Source organism: Sardina pilchardus, chromosome 9 (genome assembly GCF_963854185.1).
Source record: "Sardina pilchardus chromosome 9, fSarPil1.1, whole genome shotgun sequence".
Classification (NCBI taxonomy): domain Eukaryota; kingdom Metazoa; phylum Chordata; class Actinopteri; order Clupeiformes; family Clupeidae; genus Sardina; species Sardina pilchardus.
Window position 1 is genome coordinate 24,958,718 of NC_085002.1, and position 21,022 is coordinate 24,979,739.

Here is a 21,022-nt window from a genome sequence, read left to right on the forward strand (position 1 = left end):
TCCCACTCCCACTCACTTTCTGTCCGTCTCTCACCTAAAGGCAAGAAGCCACAAAAGCACACTTAACAAAATTGACACACTTAAAAAAAAAAAACAGAAAAAAATGACAAGACATTTATGGAGAAGAAGCCCTGTCTTGGTTGAAACACGCACCATAATAACATGTCAGTGGAGCAGTATCACACTCAAATTGTGACAAGCATTGAATATGGGTATTAATATCAGGTTATTAATTAGTAGCTGTAGAATATATTAGTAATTTTAATATATATTCTGTAGGATGATGTGTAGCTGTGAAAACGATCCATATCCATATAATAGATTTGTAAGTCTAGTGCGTATATTGTAATATTAACAATTACATGTATAAATCATTTTTACATAATAATTTCTGGGTTCAAAATGTGATGTGCACAATACATCTATTCTATTCTAATTCTAGTCTATTCTAATTCCATATGGGACCCCAAGTGCAAGTTCACTTTCAAGGGGCATAAGCCCTATGCCACACCTACACCACACCCCCTTGTCACTCACTATACCGTATACACCAATGGGAAAACAAAGAAAATGTGGAAACTCATGAAGAAAAGCACAACTCATGTGGGGAAACATTAACTACAGCGGCAACTTGGTGTTCGTCCTCTTGCTGCTTCTTCAAAAATGGGCAGGAAGGAAGCAGGACAAACAAGTCTGTTTTTACCATAATCAAAGATACGATCAAGTCATCATGGGCGACGGTGCATGCTGTTGTAACACCCCGCCTTCCCTAATTTTGGCCTCTTCCTACACATACAGATACAGTGTGCTCAATGGCGTCCCTACACCGTGTGTGTGTATGTGTGTGTGTGTGTATATCGTATCCAGAAATCCATCTAATATATTTTGTTCTAAAAATGCTGACATGTCTGCCCTTGCTGTGTGCTGCTAGTTCTCTAGGGATATATACGGGTACAGTAAATTATCAATAAACTGATAGTTTAGGCTACAACAAGGTATGAGGAGACAAATTAACATTCCATGCTGAATGAATCTAGGCCTACACAGTTGGAAATGAGGAAGTCCGCTTTCTGGCCCTGTGGCAGCCGTTACTCTTGCAAAAATCCTGTTGTGTCCCAATTTAAGATCTTTGATATCTATTTAATAAATACGATTGATTATAGATCCTTAACCATATACCAGGTACCTTGATATCTGCCTGGAGCTCTACAAGACTATTTTATGATGGGATTTCCAGTGACCTACGTCTTTTACAGATTTCCCAGAGAAGGTACCAGCCCTAAACCTGGCATCAGGGTCGGAGCTGAAACTCATGCCCATGAAATGTTGCTGTTAGCGGGACATTTCAATGGTGCACATGAAATCCATTACAGTAATGACAATGCCGCTTTGTGCCTTCAATGTATAAAATTAAGTATGCAATGTTTGGCAAATTGCAAAACTGATGAGGCCAGACATCAAGTAACTCCAAACACCTTGACTGAATGCAATGAAACACTTTATTGACAATAGAATGTGCTTTAAAAAAATAAAAATAAAAATAAAAATGTAGCAGTCTTTAGTCCCGATGATACCAAGAGTACAGTATGAATGATAATACTTCCCCATAGTGGATGGATAGCAGTTACAGGAAGCGCTCAGTGAAGCACGACCGTCTGTTGTCTGCCTGCAGGACCTCCTCGCTGCCCGCGCCGCTCGACTCAGCCAGCATCTGCCTGAGGGGCGGACTGAGGGGAGGAGTGAGGTTCAAGTACCCCATCTCCGAGGAGTGTGTGCGCGTCAGGGACTGCGCTGGACTCAGGTACCGGCCCTCCAACTTCACGGCTGTGTGTGTGTTCTGGACCATGTCGCCCCAGGGCAAAGCACTGTGGGGTCAAATGGACAGAGGTGGCAAAGGTGAGTAAGCATGAGGATTACATGTTATTACCGTCATTTCCCGACTATTAGCCGCAGGTTATACATTGATTTTGATCAATTTCTTCTGCTATGAGGTTAATACACAGAGGCAATTTATATGGTTAATACTTGGCTTATACACAATGTGACTAATACACAGGAAATTACTGTACTATTACATTGTGGGATCATTACTAGTGTAAAGTTAGCTTATAACAGTTCTTCTAAGCACAGAACTAAAATAAAACACGGATAAAGTTCAACTGTGATTTGACTTGAGTTGTTGATATAAGTGTTTGCCTAAACAAATCTTACCTTTGGTTGGTAGCAGATGGGAACTTCCCCTGAGCAACGTGTGGAGAAGGACATCTGGTTCTCTTTGAACAGAAGAATCATGAGCATGAGCAAAACCAAACAAGCCAACTATTTGACCTGTGCTACGAGTCTACGACCTACAGTACTTATTTTATGGCTAGACACCTGTTGGACTGGAAGTGATGTACTGTACGCAGCTCATCAGCAAACATTCATCAACTTTATGATTAGAAGGAGAGGGCAATGACCATCCATATGAGAGGACAAGCTGTTTGATAATGCAGTAAGTCCTTACAGTAAATGGTTGAGGTGAAGAGCACCTGACTATGGTTCCATACCTGCTCAAGCACAAGATTGTTCATCTTCTCAGTCATTTTCTCCAGATACTGAATCCTAGTGAAAAACAAACCAGAATAGGAGGTAGAGTTGTGGTAAGAGTAACAGTAGAGTTGAGAAGTGCAGACATTAGGCATAGCAATAAAATCTAAATGGGTTCTTTATAGCTTTATAGCATAACTGTAAGTCTGCATGTTCTGCGGAGGTCAAGAGGTCAGGCCTTGCATCTGAACAACATAATCGGCCATTTTATAATTTGGAATTTCCAACTTAGCCGGTTATTATGCTACTCCCTTCCTAGTACATATGGACATTGTGTAAATGAGATGGTATCTGAACGAAGCAAACACACATTATGTCCACATGTTATCACATCATATCTGAATCACAATAAGGGTCGGAACTCCTTTTGACAAAGATCCACATATACTCCACAGTGGCAGTACTGTACCTGAGTCTGCATGTCTCATGGCCTTCCCTCTCCGTGAGAAGCTCACACTGAAACTCATGGTTCTCTTTCCACAGCTGGCTGTTCACCTCTTCCATTTTCACTGTTGTCTCTTTCACCTGGGATGAACATAATGATTAATAAGGAACAATAAAATGCTAATACCACAAACAAATTGTATCATTTTTCTGAGAGTCCTCCATGCAACTTACTTGCATTTTTCCATAACTTCTAAAATCGAAGCGAAAACACACACACACACACACACACACACACACACACACACACACGCACGTAGGATAGGATGACAGACATACTGGTCCTTGTCCACTAACCTTGCCCACTTGTTTCGTAAGGAAATCACAATTCCTCTGAAGCTCTTTGATCTTCTCATCACGGAAACGCATCACTTTTGAGTGAGCTAATTTGGCGGTGCAAAGCTTGTCCATGAAGCTTTCTTTTTTGTCATTGTACTTGCTGTAAGAAAATGTTAGAAACAAGTTTCAATTATGTATTTTCTGCAGCAAACAGCAAGAGCAAAGGTTTATTACCAAGTGGGCCAGACAGGACCGTGGGCCACCCAATATATGCTAAAATTACCCTTGTGGCTATCCTCAAACATCGAAATCAGAATCTGTCTATAGCTCTACACATCAAAATACATATATATATACTGTATATAAAAATAAACTGGTGGTTACTGGCTTCTGGTATAGGATATCAATGCATTTCATAACCATCAAACACACCATTGAACCATGAAACCTAACCCTGAAATCAGGAGCCCAGTTTCACTCACTTCAGTAGTTTGGACTTCTCGTCCAGGAGTTTCTGAAGTTCCTCTTTCAGGACCGACACCTCGCGTTGGCTAGCGAGCAACTGGTCATTGACCACAAGGTAGCTCTGCAGCTGTGAGGAGACAGAGACAGTCATCAGGGATTGTTATGGATATTACATTACATACCTTAATATGCATGTTATGGATATGTTTAGGAGACACACGGTGTCCAAATAAATGCCTATGCCTAAATTCCTATGTAGTATCAAGATAAGCTGACATAAGTTATGATAAAACTCCATGGCCATAGATATAATTATGACTACCCCTAGCCTCGCTGGCATAGGGTCATAAGGTCATCCATCAAAGGGACAAAATAGTAGCCGCCAAAGAGAATCATTGATAACAGAACAAGTGAAGGTGTACAATAGAAAATCTTGGGCGGCATACGATAAATGCGGTTAAAAGATATGTGCTGGGTAGAAGTCCTTAATCACATCTGCCAGCCCTGATTAATCTCGTTAGGCCATGGGGCACAAAAGTCACATGACACATGTAGAATTCAGTTCCTGATTAAGGGGCTGTGGTCAACCAAAGCTTGTTTTGCACTTTCATGCTCTCTAACCCTTTTACACACACATATATATACAGTATATAGCAGGTCTAAAGCATGAGGCCAATGCACAACTCATTTTTCACTTTCGTTAACACGGTGAGGATTTTTCACATGTAGGCACCATTGGCCTAGATTGGGGTCTGCAGGTTTCCGTCTCTAGTTGGTAGATGTTGTGGCTAAGAGCACTTTCTCACACTTGTGTTGCTTGCTTTACCGAAAACGATGTTGGCAGTGGCACCCCATACGATGAAAATACATACAAAAAGTATAGGCCTTGCATCGTTTGTGCACGATTATACAAGCAAAATAAACATTTCTGCACAAAGACGGTTATGCACTCATGTTTCTTTTGCCTACACAATCGTGCTCAACGATAGCGTAAACAAACTAATCAAAATACTGTACTTTTTAATCCATATTTCATCATAAGGGGTGCCAACTTCACACAGGTGTTATTTCACCTGCCCTGCACAATTTTCATCATATGGGGTACTAACTTTTCACATACAGCAGGTGCGATCCACAGCTGGATAAGCAGGTTCCCCGAGCAATCTGCATTGCCTTACACTGTGGGCTTCCCTGTCCACTGGTATTTTTGCTCAAAGATCAAGGCGGTCCACTACAAACAGTCCACCAGCCTTCATGCCATTTCAGCTCAAAATTTTTTTTTCATTTGTTAGCCTACTTTCTAAACGTCTCTTCATCGGTGGCAACATTACCTTATGCAGGCTATGTTAATAGCCTATTGAGCCTGCTGCCTGAGATACATTTGTCCAGTAAACGTTGCTGAACTTAGCCTAGAGGCTACATAATCACATCAGATCATCTGAAGTGGGCTCAGGAATGCTTCAATAATGTAATGATTTATTTGGACAAAGGCGTCTGCTAAATAACCATAACCATAACCATAACCATAACCATAACCATAACCAATAGATAATAGATAAATTATCTATTTATTTAGATCTGGGCCAGGCTATATGCCATTTCTCATCTCGCAGAACATGGTCCTGATTTGGTTTTGTGCAAAGCGACTTAGCCTACAGCCTAGGCTACATTATTTTTTTGAATTGTCGGACATTCAACACGTAGGGGAGAGAAATTGGAATATGAATTTACGACTTGCTGAATGTTAGGCCTCACTTTGAACCTCACCTCTGTCTCCTTGGCACAGACCCGATCCTTCTCCAACTTCAACTCCGTGTGCAGCTCGTCAAGCTCCTTGACACAAAACGCAAAAATAAAGTATTAGAGGAGGAAGAGTAAACTTATGCACTCCCTATTACATGTAGCAAGCGTTTCTAGTTATGAAACAGAGGTCCTGTTTACCTGCTGGCTCTGGTGGTGCATGTTCTGCTTGGTATCCAGGTGGCGCTGAAGCTCGCTGCTCTTCTCCTGAATCTTCTGAAGCTCAGCAGACTGAGACTCGTAGCTCATCTCCAGCTTGGACACTCTGGCCAAGGCCTCCTGCAGTTCAGCAAGCACCTTCAAGCAAACCACAAACATATCAAGGAATGTGTCTTTTTTCATGTACAATAACTAGTTGAATTAGGCTTCATATTTAAATACTTGTGAACAAAATAATGAGAATAACAACATCATTTATGTACTAGGTGTGTAGCATTTAATTATAAACCTCACATTAATCAGTGAAGGTATCTCCATTAATCTATTTATAGGCTACTTGCCGCTAATTGCAGCTGATTGTTGAAGGGACTTCTTGCACACTTGACTCTCACACTGAAGCTGTGCAGGTGCTTCCCTTCTCCTCTTACCTGCTGGTTCTTGCGGTCCAGCTCAGCATTGACCTTCTCCAGCTCAGTCATCTTCTCTCTTGCTGAGAGCACTTGTGCCTCTGCAGTACGCCATAGGCCACTGATGTTCTCCAGAGCCTCTCTCGTTTCTGCACACTCCTCAACTTTCTGCTTGAGCAGACTCTCCTGGTCCACATAAACACACACAGTGTAAGTGATGGAGTTGACTGACTAAAGTGTTTATCAATCAGGAAACTAACATGATTTGCGCTTCAAGGATAGGCTACTCTTGATCTCCCCAGAGCTGACCTGCGCTAAAGCTGGAGACTTGCTGTAGCAAGCACTACTGATCCTATACGGTCGTACACTACCAACAACTCATGCAAACTTAGGTTACCTATGTGCACCATGACAAGTCTGCAATAGCAGACAAAGTGCACTATTAGTGAAACTCAAGCACATGTCACTATAGTATCCACACTGTACAAAGCTTTGCTATCACATTACTCATATCATGTGTCTAGTCTACAAGGTTTTGAGAAATATTGTGCATTTAAGATGTAGGCAATAGGTTGAAGACAGGTCCTCTTTACCTGGTGATCCTGGTGGTGCATGTTCTGCATATCCAGGTGGCGCTGAAGCTCGCTGCTCTTCTCCTGAATCTTCTGAAACTCAGCAGACTGAGACTCGTAGCTCATCTCCAGCTTGGACACTCTGGCCAAGGCCTCCTGCAGTTCAGCAAGCACCTTCGAGCACACCACAAACATATCAAGGATTGTGTCTTTTTTCATGTACAATAACTAGCTGAATTAAGCTACATATTTAAATGCTTTATGAACAAAATAATGAGAATAACAACATAATTTATGTACTAGGGGTGTAGCATGTAATTATAAACCTCACATTAATCAGTGAAGGTATCTCCATTCATTTGGGTATGGGCTACTACCGTGACTGCTAATTGCAGCTGATTGTTGAAGGGACTGCTTGCACACTTGACTCTCACACTGAAGCTGTGCAGGTGCTTCCCTTCTCCTCTTACCTGCTGGTTCTTACGGTCCAGCTCAGCATTGACCTTCTCCAGCTCAGTCATCTTCTCTCTCCCTGAGAGCACTTGTGCCTCTGCAGTACACCATAGGCCACTGATGTTCCCCAAAGCCTCTCTGGTTTCAGCACACTCCTCAACTTTCTGCTTGAGCAGACTCTCCTGGTCCACATAACACACACAGTGTAAGTGATGGAGTTGACTGACTATAGTGTTTATCAATCAGGAAACTAACATGATTTGCGCTTCAAGGATAGGCTACTCTCGATCTCCCCAGAGCTGACTTGTGCTAAAGCTGGAGACTTGATGTAGCAAGCACCACTGATCCTATACGGTCGTACACTACCAACAACTCAACTCAAGCAGGTCCTGTTTACCTGGTGATTGTGGTGGTGCATGCTCTGCTCTGAATCCAGGTGGAGCTGAAGCTCGCTGCTCTTCTCCAGAAGCCTCTGAAGCTCGGCAGACTTAGACTCGCAGTTCCCCTCCAGCTCGGACACTCTGGCCAAGGCCTCCTGCTGCTCTGCCAGCAACTACAAACACACACACACACACACACACACACAAACACACACACACACACACACACACACACACACACACACACACACACACACACACACACACACACACACACACACACACACACACACACACACACACACACACACACACATTGTCTCATGGACTGCATCTTTTACATGTGTACATACAATAAATCAAACTGACTAAAATGTGAATACACATTGTAATGTCGGGGAGAGTAAAAACACATTCTTTCTTTTAGGGGTTTAGACCTACAGTAATTTCTTGCCCAATTGATGAGAGGATGTAATTAATTTGGGCACACACTACTTAATTGCTGCTGATAAGGGGACCTGTGGCATATGTGACTCACAGCTGGTGTTGTGCATGTGCTTTGCTCCTCCTCTTACCTGCTGGTTCTTGTGGTCCAGCTCGGCGATCCTCTCTTTCCCAGAGAGCACGTCTGCCTCCGCAGCGTTCAACAGGGCCATGGTGTTCTGGAGGATCTCCCTCAACTTGGCAAAGTCCTCATCTTTCTCAAGGAGAGCACTCTCCTGTGCCTTAGGACACAAACAAACAGCACTGCTGATAGAGTTCACTGAGTATGGTGTGCTTCAAGGGCATTCTTGATCTCTCCGAGCTGACATTTGCTAAAGCTTAGAACATTTGATGAAATGCTACGGATAAAGCTTTCAGTCCAGGAAGGTAATAGCATTTAAAGACTGATGTATAATGAGGACTGCTCATAAGTAGACATTCACTGAATTACCTCTTACTACACGGTAATACTATGTTCACAGTCCCTATCCCTATTTTAATTCCCTTCTTATTACCATTTATCTTCTACAGTAGTACACTTTTGACTAATCATGCAAATAACACAGTTTAATCCAGTTTACCTGGATTAAGACCTTGTAGTCGTCGATGAGTGGGTTCAATTTTTCACCCTGTGCAAGTTTCACACATGACTCCAGAAACTCCAACTAGGACACCATATGCAAGAAATATGTTCAGAGTTGGATTCCGCAGTGAACTTTAATTTTCTTCATCATTACAATTGGCATTCTCATGACAAATCATAAAACCAGGTACATTTGCACTGAGGTGAACATATCATAGGCTAAGTTACATACATACATAGACAACCTACTAATTACATTGAGACATTACATTAAAAAGACAGAGCAAATAAAAACAAATCAGTTCATGGACAGTTGAGCTCTATGGACAGACAAGAAAAACGTTCCCTTCCAATAGTAGACCACACACATTGTTCTTATGTGCATTTACACAAAACCAGAGCTGTATGGCTCCGCACAGAACTGTCTTTCATCGACATCTAGTGGCAAACAACTGTATTGCCCCAGACTCACCTCCTTCTTGAGGTCCTCCACGGTGCTCCTGTGGATTTGCTCCTGCTCTCCCAGAAGCTGCTGTGCCTCGTCTCTCTGGCACTGGAGCTGGCCGAGCTCCTGCTGCAGCTGCTGTGTGAACGCCTGCAGCCCGCGCAGCTCAACCTCCTTCGCCTTCAGGTCCTCAAGGCACCTGGGGGGTCAGAATCATCATAAGGTGCTGTGTCCACCAAACGCGTTTTTTGCGCCGACGGCGACAATTTTCAATATAAAGTCTATGTAGCTCAGCGTTCACAGCGCTGAGCGCCCTCGGCGGAAAGAAGCTCTCGGCGCTGAGCGTTTTTTACTGCAGCGCTCAGAGCGCTCAAAGTTGAAATCTGTTCAACTTTTGGAACAGCGCCGGGCTCGTCAATGTCACTTCTCGTTATAAACCAAAGATTCTAGAACGTAACTTAGCAACAATAAACACTTATCGAAGCGCCGAGAAAAGGAGGTTGAGGGCGCTCTGGCTGTAAAAAACGCGTTTGGTGGGCACAGCACTTTAATGACACTTTTGTGACACATGTATCCAATTTTGTCAAGGATGTTGCCATTCACTTTGGATAACATATTAGCCTGAATTATTGATACATTTAAGACAATTTTCACTGTTTTTATATTCTATAACTCTATTTGTAAAGCTAGGCTGGAATATTCCTTTTAAGTAAAGTCATTTTTCCAACCAGGCTTCAAAAGAGCATCTTCCACCTTCTCACATACATACAGAGAGTCATTCTGTAATGCTGTTTAATACATAGCTGCAGTTCATAGAAATACAGGGTGTGCTGAGTTGTTTGGCATAGTACCTCAAATGGGCACTCTCCATGTCGTCATCTATGGCCTGTACGCCAATATCCACCTGAAACAACACAGATCCTCCGATGCTTGAAAGATGGTAGCAACTCACACTATAGTATCTATTAAATGACTTCTGGGCTAACACCACTGCTTTTACACACATTCATGTTACCTTTTCCATTGCAGGCAGGGATATGATCAGAGGAGGCTTCTCATCCTCAGCCTCAACTCCCTCCTTCATTTTTTTATCAAGCTAAAACAAAAACGCAAACAGCACAATGAAATATTTAGCTGTGTGCCACCATAAACCCTACTGTATGTCTTGAAGAAACAGACACTCATAGAACCTAAACGTTCTGCATTGCGTGCCTACCAAGGTAAGGAGAAGCATACGCTCATGGTCCACACTGTGCACTTGGCCTCTCAGAGTCCTGATGTCCGTGTCCAGGCGCTCATTCAGCTCTCTGGCATTTTGGAGCTCGGACATATCTGCGGGAGATTTGTCATGTGGGACCATGGTAAACACTTAAATTATAAATTACTGGGATTCTGTATGTGATGTGATCCTTCCTTTGTGGTGGGAGGTCATTGTTGGTTAACTGAATGTAATGTTGAAGACAAATATTATCCCAGGCTTACCACAAAGTCTCAGGTTTTCCACTTCCTGCTTGAGGAATTCAACCTCTTGCAGCTTTGTCTCTGTGGAACAGACGTCCATTGCATCGTAAATAACCTTATACATAAAGACTTTCCATATCTGCCTAATTCTGTGAAGTAAGCTACACATAAACTTATATGATGTTCAATAATGTTCTGAGATCATGTTGATCAAATCATAACATTCTTTGGTTCCGAACAAAGGTGCATTCAAATTTAGTGTGAACATGTACAGTAGCAACACGTTATCTCGGAACAGTTCAATTTAAATAATTTGGTTTAAACATTCCATTGTAACAGTAACACTTGGCGGACAACTATCTCCTCAGACTGTTTTGCAAGTGTTCAAAATGTTTACCAAAAACTCAGGGTGTGTGTTAATTAGCCACAAAACTATTATTTTAGTGCTGGCATTTCCATTTGGAAAGGACATCTCATTCTAGAAAAGGATAATCTTGGCTTTTCCCTCACCATAGGCCTTCTGGGTCATGTGCGCGGACTCCAGCTCATCCGTCAGCCGACGGATCTCCTTGTGAGCCATGGACAGGCGGCGGGAGGCCTCATCCAGGTCTCTCTCCAGGTTCAGCTGCTCAGCACCACTATCATCCATGGGCTCCACACCAGACGACTGCTGCACAAGGCGGGGGGGAGACAGTGATTTGGATTGTTTTTGGGCCTGGGTAGCTCTTGAGGTGCCCAAAAGACAACTACAGTATCTCTAGAGAGAAAAGCCATGCGTTGTAAGTGGATTTGTTTATTTCACTTGAGGCACTGCATCGACGGGCAGCTTTACAGAGAAAAAGACTGAGTCTGAGTGATGTTAGTTCATGACAACACAAGGTCACAGAGCAATGGAGATGTTGAGACGAGGACCATGCTGAAAAAGAGCCAGTTAGTTTAGCCGTGTTAGGATCGCAGACATTTTACTGGAAGGCTCAACATCCTGCCTCCTCTCCCTTTTACTGTAAGCCCCCATGCATAATCACTAGAGTGATGTTGCTGAGATGAACATACAACTGCTAGTTTCTGTTTGTTCTGAGCAGCCTTACGGAGTCCTAAGAGCTTCTTCCAGGAGCTTTGGCCTCGAGACGGCACCGCCATGTGGAAAGACAGCTATATAACAACCATGTGTGGATGGCACGTTAGACAGATATTTACACTTACATTTGATGCTTTGGTGACAGTGTAATGAGAGAGCACGCAGTTAATAATAAACGCTGATCACCAAAGGACCAAAGGATTAAGATTACCAAAGGACCATAGAACTCAGCAAAGCTAATTCCTTGAGCAATATCAGCTATTATTAGCCTCACACTACTTAATAAAGCCATCACTGTGCCTTGCTACAAAGCTGTTCATTTTACACTTTTACATTTACACAATTACAAACACTTTTTACATATTCACTTTAGAACATTTAATCTCATCTGTCCTTAAAATAAAACAACAGTGCAATGATCCCTTCAACTTACTCATGTATGCTACGATAGTCCACATGAGAGTTCACATAATTCAGTAACAGCAAACAAATCACTGTGGGTACCTTATCCATGCCATCTCTGAAGACAGCAGGATCAGCGTCCATGAATGGTGGAGATTTCTCCACATCCAGAGCCTGCAATCTCTCCAGGAGAGAGGCCCTCTCAGCCAGCAGGTAGGCCACCTGCTCACTGGGGCTGGAGGAGATGATCTCGCCCAGGCTCCCCTGGGCAAGCAGCTCGGCCACCTCCATCTTCTCAGCCTCTGTAAGAAACAATTATTAGTGAGAGAGCCCACTATTGTTGCACTTAAACTTACTAGTGGGCTTAATCAAACAATGGCAAAGCGAAGCGCTGTCACATCTTTTTTTCAAAGCCGAGTTCAATGCCTTTGGAAGCACAAATTTAAAGTAGAGATCTCTACCAGTTATAGTGAGGCCCTAGCAACCATCTCAATTACCCTAGCAACGGCCTAGCAACCATCATAATTACAACCATCTTAATGCCCTTACTACAACCTAGCCACCACCTCTATAATGTCAACTTAGTAACCACCATAGCAACCACCATGATTACCCTAGCAACCGTGTTATTGAGCATTGCAACCACCATATGTTCCCTAGCAACGCCCTGTCAACCATCTTATTTACCCTAGCAACCATCTCTATGATGTTAAACTAGCAACCACCATAGCAACCGACATGATTACCATAGCAACCACCATAGCAACCACATTATTGTGCATAACAACCACAATATGTACCCTAGCAATGTCCTAGCAACCATCCCAATGATCCTAGCAACGCCCTAGCAACTGTCTTAAATACCTTAGCAACCATCTCTATAATGTCATCCTAGCAACCAACATGTTTACCCAAGCAACCACATAACAACTGTGTTATTTTGCATAGTAACCACCATAGCAACCATAGAAACGCCCTAGCAACCATCCCAATGACCCTAGCAATGTCCTAGCAACCATCTGATCAAGCCCACTCCTGCAGTTCCAGTATGCTAGCACTCAGCTATTGTTATTCAGTGCGCATTTCAAGGATCCTAGCGGTGGATCTCAGTGAGACTGCAGCCTGACCTTTATCACCGCGCTGCTGCTTCAGCTGAGCATGCAGTTGCTCATTTTCTTCCTCAAACTTGACATTCAACGAGTTCTGCTTGGCAATCAGGACCCGGACTTGGTCAAGCTTCTTTTGCACCTGTAATTACAACACATGCACACACACACACACAGTGAGCCCTAATCGAAAGACATCTTCTTTCTGTGACTGTTACACCTAAGTGTTCACATTCTCATGTAGCATGAACAGTATCCACACGCCTATCATCATACACACAACCTTAAATTTACTGTATCCGATTTCCTAAAATAACACGGTCATATCTCATTCCTCTCCATAACAGAGTAGTCTTTGCATAATTATTCACCTCCATGTTTTCCCTGTCATGGGCCTCCTGCAGCGCCTTCACCTCCAGCCTGGCGGCGTTCATGCTGCCCTCAGTGCGCAGGTAGAGTTTCCACAGGTGAAGCAGCCGCTCCACCGCCTCAGCATTGGGGCGCAAGCCGTCCTGGAGCAGCCGCGTCTCCAATGCGGCCAGCTCCTTAGCACACAGGTGAGGGAGGGGGGGTTCAGATGAGGCAAGGTACGGTTGTGGAACTCAGAGCTACAGTACCAAGTGGCATAAAGACTGTTGTGTGTGTGTGTGTGTGTGTGTGTGTGTGTACTGTGTGTGTACTGTGTGTGTGTGTGTGTGTGTGTGTGTGTGTGTGTGTGTGTGTGTGTGTGTGTGTGTGAGTGTGTGTGTGTGTGTGTGTGTGTGTGAAAAGGCATACAATATAGAGGTAAAAGTTATACAGGCAGTCTAATATAGATTTTACTTTTACAATAATATAGAAAACCTCTTCGCTATTATGTCTTATTGTGATGTCTGTTTTTCTAACACGCATAGACTAACCCACACATTCTCAAACCGCTTCTCATGAGGGTGACAAATGGAACCGTAACTGAGACATGCTTGTTATGTGCAGCTGTTTGCAACTCTTCCCCTGGTTTAACCTACTACATAGTGTATTGTAGGCTATGTTGATTTGATCGAGTTGCACAAACTCGTGCAAAATAGGCTATTGACAGCAAGAGATCTAGTCAAGACATCATTCATGATCATAATTTGGTGGAATGTAGGCTACGAAAGTAACGGTAATGAAACTACAATCATTTCAAAGCCAATGAATCGGGGTTAGCCTAAGCGAGAAACGATGAGAGACATAGCCAATTACACACTAGCCTACCATTAACACCGAGAAGAAATTAAATAAGATTTTTTAAAGATAAAGTTATCCTACGATAACTAGTGAATTAGGCGGTCAACTTTTACAAACCTTTCCAACTTACCTTGAACATTGTCGCCCCCTCCATACCCCACTCCATCATGAGCCGATCCAAAATCAACCAATTCTTATTGTAACTGTGTTATTAACAGCGCACATTAATAGTTGACTTTCTGTCACCGATCGTCAGGATAAATAGTTTAAATATGCCAGTATTCCATGTTTGTCCATGTTGATTCCAGAACGTTGGTGGCTAACAATGTAGCCACTTCTACGTAATAACATGCGCCTTATGACGGCACAATACTAAATTACGCATTCTCAAACCCGTTAGCGTAGACGATATTCTTCAGAAGTTATCATCAAAATATGTGTCCAAGCCATTGCTTTCCGATGACATCATGTTGGGAGATGCAGCGACATGTGGTGGAGACTGCTCTCTCACACAAAATCAAAACAGACTGGAGTAGCATAGCTACTACAGACTAAATTCAAGCCAATTTAAATTCGGATTCTCAGGAAACCTTAGAATAAACATGTGCGAACACCGTTAACTATAGCCTAAGCAACACTTTTGAAAGTAGGCCTTACTTGCGTGACAGAGTTGTCGACTTTTCGTTTCAATACACGTAAATCGGTACATTGATAGGCTTTAAACTTTAAAGCATCTTGATAGAGGCTGCTGCAATGGAAGATAAGTAGGCTCATTGGCATTTTGGGGGTGGTCTTATTACCATAAACTGCAAAAAGCTGTGATGGTCTCCAGAGGACAGCCATTTCACCCCGTTTCTGTTGCCTCCAGAACAATGTATCTTACTGTATAACAATCCCGTTAGATAGCCGACCCCTGATGTTACAGATGTGCTATTTACATTAACAAAAAATCGCCTTAAGAGTTTAAACTAGCAGAGAGCTGATTAACTCTATAACTTTACGTCAATACAGGTCATTACTGACTAAACTAAGCAGAAAGAGTTTGACAGATGTGCTACAACAAAGGTGTGTATTTCAATGTAATTCCACACATTTCCAACACAGTGTGTTGACAAACTCTCCTTGGTCCATTTGCAGCTACTTTTTTCCCCAGTTGCTGGCATTCAGGAGTGGGGCTCTCATGGGTTTGGAGGTTACAGCTTCAGACTTTTTAAGGGGAGGGCAGAGGGACGCCTGGCGGAAATGGGCGTTGAGAAACTCCCATTACAACCAGGCCTGCATTCCTTTAGCCGTCTTTTCCCAAACCTCAGAGTAAGGGAACAAGGAGGAGGAAGAGGAGGAGGAGGAAGAGAGAAGGGGGAGGGGAGTGGTTGCTGCCAGAAAAAGAGGACCAGCAGGGAGAAGGAGAGAGGGAAAGAAAGAGAGAGAGAGAGAGAGAGAGAGAGAGAGAGAGAGAAGTGAATGTGTTTGCCTCTTAGCTGTCATTTGTTGTGCCTGAGAAGTGAAGTTGTCTGGGAAGGTAAGCTGCCTCAGCGCTCTCTGCTCTGTTATTTAGCCTACATAATATAAATATTAGTATTTGAGTGCTTCAACTGTTAGCTCTGTCTCAAAACTTGGATCCTGTGATGTAGTCTGATCAACGTCAGGATGTTTACATACAGATGCACAGATAGACACATGAATGTTTAGCATGTATGGTCATAGTTTATGGCAGATGAAGGCAAATACTGTATAGCAATAGACTGCACTGTAGATTGTACTTTATCAGCAAGTTTTAAATTGCAATTTGCTTGCTGCTCTTAAACAACATTTAACTTGTTTTCAGATGTCATGAAATACTGAAAAATGGGTTATGTTTTGTAAAATTGTCAGAATTCTATACTTGCTTCAGTTAATTTCTTCGTAATATATTGAAGTTAAGAGCCATTATTTGTCAAATGATTGAGATGCTTTTACCCAATAGTGACTATCTACACCAGGTACCGTTTTTGTTACAAAAGTTGGGACTACACTCCCCCTTCAGAACTTTTTTAAATTGGAAACAGACTGAGAAAACGTGGGTACACATGCAAGCGTTCATTCTAAATGGTCATTGCTGAAAAGACACGCCCTGCTCTGGTTGGGCTGAAGTGTTTGGAAATAGCACAGCAGTGATTTTATATTCGGACGTGTTTACCCTTCTAATGGAGGCTAAGGAAGATGGTTTGTGGAATCTTTTTGGGCTGGGTTCTCTCGCGTGCTTCCCAATTTAGGACGTCTAAATCTTGTGTTGTGACTTTTGGCCCTCGTTCACATCTCTCTGTGAAAAAGGCGCGATCAAAACATGTAGACTAGGCCATGAATGACCTCTCTGTTGTGCATACCACTAATAAATGACATCAGTTCCTAAACTGGTTTGTTTGTTTTCGTCCAAAACTATTTTTTTTCATTGAGGTCTATCTTAACAGAACAGGTCTATGTAGCAGAGTTGGACTGGATTACAAGAAAAATAGTGAAACACTACTCACCTAAAATATTTAGTCCAGATGATCAGTAGCCATTTTACATACAGTATAATGATGAATTAATGAAACATAATTTCAAATTGGGTGTGTAAGTGAGGTGTTCACTTATGAGAATAACTTTAACTTTATTTAACCTCAGCTGGCTTACCACACAAATATTTAAAGTGTATGGCATACTGGATCTTGTTTGTTTAAGTTAACATACTGTAGCTTTGTTCACAGCGTCTTCAGTCTTCTTCACAGTCCACTGATGTTCGCCAGAACAAAAATGCAAAACCAAGTCTTGAAGTCTTGAACAGCCATAAACAGACCAGGAGCTTGTTTACACAATCCTGTAAAAGACAACTGATGTGAGTCATTCTCCAGAGGCCGAGGCAGGCCCATAGCCTGAGCTAATTCCCCTGGTTGATATGGGTCAAGGAGAGACACAGATAACCTCTTAACTGCACATGTTGGGGGACTTGATGAAAGCCACAACATGTTTTCCCTCCCTCCCTCCCGAGAGAGAGAGAGAGAAAGAGAGAGGAAGACAGAGAGAGAGATTTTTGTCTACCCAGAACTGCTGGTGGTCTAGATTTCATTCATTCACTGTTTTTGTCAGGATGGCTCTCCTGTTGCTGTTTGTGATTGTGCTCCACCTGGTCACCTTGGCCATGCTGTTCATCGCCACCATGGAGAAGGTAAGTGGCAATGCATCAAGAGCCTGAAAAAGCACAGGCTGTAAATGGAGACATACTAGCCCACATACTGTTATCACGCTAGCAGTTTTATTTAGTACATGGTTGACTGTAGAAAGCATGTTGAGGAGGACATGCACTCTAAGAGCAGCTGTCTGTTTTGTTTGTCCCCGCATGCTTGGCTGAAGTGCTTTAAATTCTTCCAGGTATTTGTAAAAATCCCATTTATTTGTTGTGGAAACTTATTTGGCACTTGTAGATGCATGATGAAGTGAAACATTCCTAATCCTAAATGGTGCCAGGACATCTCCACAGCATTCATCTTCAGTGTGAATAAACAGGTTGTCTTAACGTGCGTTGTTCTCTTGCGTCTCTTGTCTCTGTTTCAGTCTTGGTGGGCATGGGGAGACATAGAGACATCAGACCTGTGGCACAACTGCATGTTTGACAATACCACCCAGACATGGCTTTGCTCCTCACGCATCGAGGAAACTGGTGAGGATAGCAGGCCTGCCATACTGCTCCTACTGTACCTGTGGTGGTTAGAAGTGATTTACACTACACACATTCTGCTCACGACTAAGCTCAGTATTCCATTTGATAATGTGGTTCCTAATTAGAACACCACATTTAATAATGTGGCTGCTAATTTGGACGGCGCATTTTTACAGGGAGTTGTCGTAGTGTTATGAATATGCTGCATTCCAGACAACTGGGAGGTCCGAAATTTCAGGCCACCTACAAGGAGAATTGCATTGCATTGGAACGCCAGTTGAAGTGGGAGGTCCTACTTGTCAGATTGGGGCAAATCGATGTACCCCAATTTAGTTGAGATGCCGTAATCTGACGTCACACAACAATGGCAATGTCTAAATGTTTACAAAGTATAGTTATTGAAATGGAAAAAGAAGGCTGTGTTCAAAGTATTATGGGGTCTGATACCTCATATGTAATTTTCCCATCTGATTGGTTTATATAAGCAAGGTGGCTGGACTGCGGACAGTCAAATTGCCTTTCAAAAATAAAACAAATGTCAACTTCTCACTGTCAGCCATGTTTTTTGTTTATCTCCGACGTTGTTCACCTGGAACACTTTGAGATCGTTGAGCTCCAAGTGGGATACAACCGACCTCCCAGTTGTCTGGAACGCGACATTAGTGTCAGTGCTCTGTTCAGTGTTTTTTCCTGTTTGGTTATCAACATGTATTACGTAGAAAGGAAATGCTTAGAGATGTGAGCAAGGCTCAGGTTTGCACTGGCTGTGTTGTGGTTTGCACATATAAAAGACAAACAAACTTGTAACCCTTGCTTGTGTCCCATACCCATCCTAGATCACATCTAACATGAACAGAGAGAACACACTAATGGACACTGGTAAATGTATGCCGGTACTAAAGCACACTTATACTAGTGTACTATATACTCTTTTGATCCCTTGAGGGAAATTCGGTCTATGCAAGCACTCACTAACCCGGAGCAGTGAGCTGCCTGCTCAACAGCGGCACTCGCAGCTCGGAGCAGTGAGGTGTTGGGGGCCTTGCTCAAGGGCACTTCTGCTGTGGACTGGTAGGGAATTGTAAGGCTGGAGTTATACTTGCTGTTAGAGCAAGCATAAGCGTATGCGCCAGTGTGCGACCTGCTGTGTACTGTGTACAGACTCGCTGCAGCATTACGCACCCTACTGGAGGTTTTCACTAGGGGAAGACTATATTAGCCTAATATTACATTAGATGTGGATGTGGCCATGTGCCATTGTTTACTCTCATGATTGCCCCCAGCGTTGATGTCGATAATGCATCTTGCAGTCACCTTTTTTTGCCATGATCGCCCCCTACTTTCTTATCAGTATTGCATCTCGCGGACGCGTCATGTTCGCTTGCGACGACGTGCACGACCGACGCACCAAACGAGCGCAAAATACGTGAGGCAGCCATGATGCGAACACGAACCCGTAGTCTGCAGCAAGTGTAACCCTGACTTAACCCTGCAGTTACAAGCTTGAAGCCCTAACCAGTAGGCCACGGCTGCCCCAACTTGACCTCCTTGCAGAATGAAACTCTTATGTTCGTGTAGCTTTCCCATATGTGTCTTGTCCCTGTCCTCCTCTTCCTCCAGACTGGCTTCAGGCGGTCCAGGCTCTGATGATCCTCAGTGTGGTCTTCTCGTCCATCTCCTTCCTGGTGTTCTTGGGTCAGCTCTTCACCATGTCAAAAGGAAGCCTTTTCTACCTGACGGGCCTGTGCCAGATTGTAGCAGGTACAGTAGGCTACTGCGAAAGAATTTGTCTGTACTGTACAGTACATGCAAATCTTATCATCTGTCTTCATATTCACCCTACTGTGCAAATATTCAGAAAACATTTCATTGGTTGCAGATAGATATATAAATAGATACTTTATTGATCCCTTGAAGGAGAAATTCATACTATACTATACTATACTACTATAACTTTGTTTGTAAGTTATGCAACACCCTATCTTCATGTATACAGTGTAGTGTGTAACTGAACTGTTCCCTTCTCCTGGGTCTTCCTTCTAAAGGTATGTCGGTGTTCGCTGCAGCTTTGATCTACACGTTTCAGCATCAGGATATCCTCCAGGACACGCGTGAGCTCGAACTAGGCAAATTCGGTTTCTGTTTCATCTTGGCCTGGGCATGTGTGCCCCTGCTGATGTTGAGCGGAGTGCTGTATGTGCATCTGAGGAAACGGGCTTGACCCCCTAACTGATATCTGGTTTTTGTTGGGATGGGGTCATCTTAGGGTCAATGAGCTCCGGTATGAAGTGAAGGTGCAGTAAAGCAGTGTTTTATTTGAATGATAAAAAAAAGAACATTCTTTTAGACTCAGAAATATATTGTAATTCTGTGAGTCTGCTCAGGCTTGTTGACGGATTAGTGAACATTTTTGTACAGTATGTCCAAAACGTAAAATGTAAACAACATGTGTGCAACTGAATCATGTGCAACCAAAAGGGAAGACGTATTATTGTTGCTGCTGCCATTTGATCTGAACCATAAACCATAGCCAATATCCATGGCTTAAAGTTGTGATTCTGATTTCTGGTTAATTGAATGCAGTATTGACTTATGCATTTTTAGCACCTTTCTCTACTATGGACCCCCATGTAGACCTCTTGTTTGCAGATTGCACAGGAATATCTTGGGGCTGTACGGTTGATGGTGGTCCTATTAAATCACTTCTGCACATTCTGCTGTCTGGAAAAAGATTTGCAGAATTGTTTTCCTTCCTTGTGATATTTCATTGTGAAGAAGTACAGTAAATATTTCTTAAACATTGGCAAACATTTTTTTTTTGTGATAATAAGAGATGGATAGATTCCAAAAGACCTCGTAGTTGAGACCAAAGTTTGTTTATCACTCTTCTCCTTCTAAAGGAGGACAGGACAACATTTGTATTGCGACTACTAATGACAACACTTACTGTATATCTTATATATTTTCTAATAAACACAAACTAAATAAAATGTCGACAATTTTGTGATCCCCTCACCCAGCTTATTACCGATGA

At 42.8% G+C, this 21,022-nt stretch overlaps 3 protein-coding genes across 4 annotated transcripts; 1 reads left to right on the plus strand and 2 right to left on the minus strand.

Moving 5' to 3' along the window:
- Positions 1–1,480: 1,480 nt before the first annotated feature.
- On the minus strand, positions 1,481–10,300 carry LOC134091749 (paramyosin-like). Its single transcript, XM_062544389.1, has 18 exons — positions 10,276–10,300; positions 10,075–10,155; positions 9,911–9,963; positions 9,087–9,258; positions 8,613–8,696; positions 8,124–8,273; positions 7,566–7,721; positions 7,186–7,350; positions 6,737–6,889; positions 6,165–6,329; positions 5,719–5,874; positions 5,545–5,610; positions 3,795–3,904; positions 3,331–3,472; positions 2,999–3,114; positions 2,550–2,604; positions 2,212–2,273; positions 1,481–1,865 (listed from the first exon to the last, which is right to left on the minus strand). The coding sequence occupies exons 1-18, from the start codon at positions 10,291–10,293 to the stop codon at positions 1,625–1,627; spliced, it is 2,145 nt and encodes a 714-aa protein (XP_062400373.1). The 5' UTR covers positions 10,294–10,300; the 3' UTR covers positions 1,481–1,624.
- An 18-nt stretch (positions 10,301–10,318) lies between these two features.
- Positions 10,319–14,726, minus strand: si:dkey-264d12.5 (uncharacterized). Its single transcript, XM_062544390.1, has 8 exons — positions 14,443–14,726; positions 13,478–13,651; positions 13,128–13,248; positions 12,103–12,302; positions 11,609–11,672; positions 11,031–11,190; positions 10,542–10,601; positions 10,319–10,391 (listed from the first exon to the last, which is right to left on the minus strand). The coding sequence occupies exons 1-6, from the start codon at positions 14,479–14,481 to the stop codon at positions 11,162–11,164; spliced, it is 627 nt and encodes a 208-aa protein (XP_062400374.1). The 5' UTR covers positions 14,482–14,726; the 3' UTR covers positions 10,319–10,391; positions 10,542–10,601; positions 11,031–11,161.
- A 937-nt stretch (positions 14,727–15,663) lies between these two features.
- Positions 15,664–20,967, plus strand: emp3a (epithelial membrane protein 3a (MAM blood group)). Of its 2 annotated transcripts, none has more exons than XM_062545073.1 (5): positions 15,664–15,831; positions 17,418–17,496; positions 17,883–17,988; positions 19,609–19,749; positions 20,034–20,967. In XM_062545073.1, exons 2-5 carry the CDS (start codon positions 17,419–17,421, stop codon positions 20,207–20,209), a joined length of 501 nt encoding a protein of 166 aa, XP_062401057.1. In that variant the 5' UTR covers positions 15,664–15,831; position 17,418; the 3' UTR covers positions 20,210–20,967. The 2 variants fall into 2 exon arrangements, with proteins under 2 accessions (XP_062401057.1, XP_062401056.1); XM_062545072.1 differs by lacking the exon at positions 15,664–15,831 and adding an exon at positions 17,049–17,166.
- Positions 20,968–21,022: the final 55 nt, after the last annotated feature.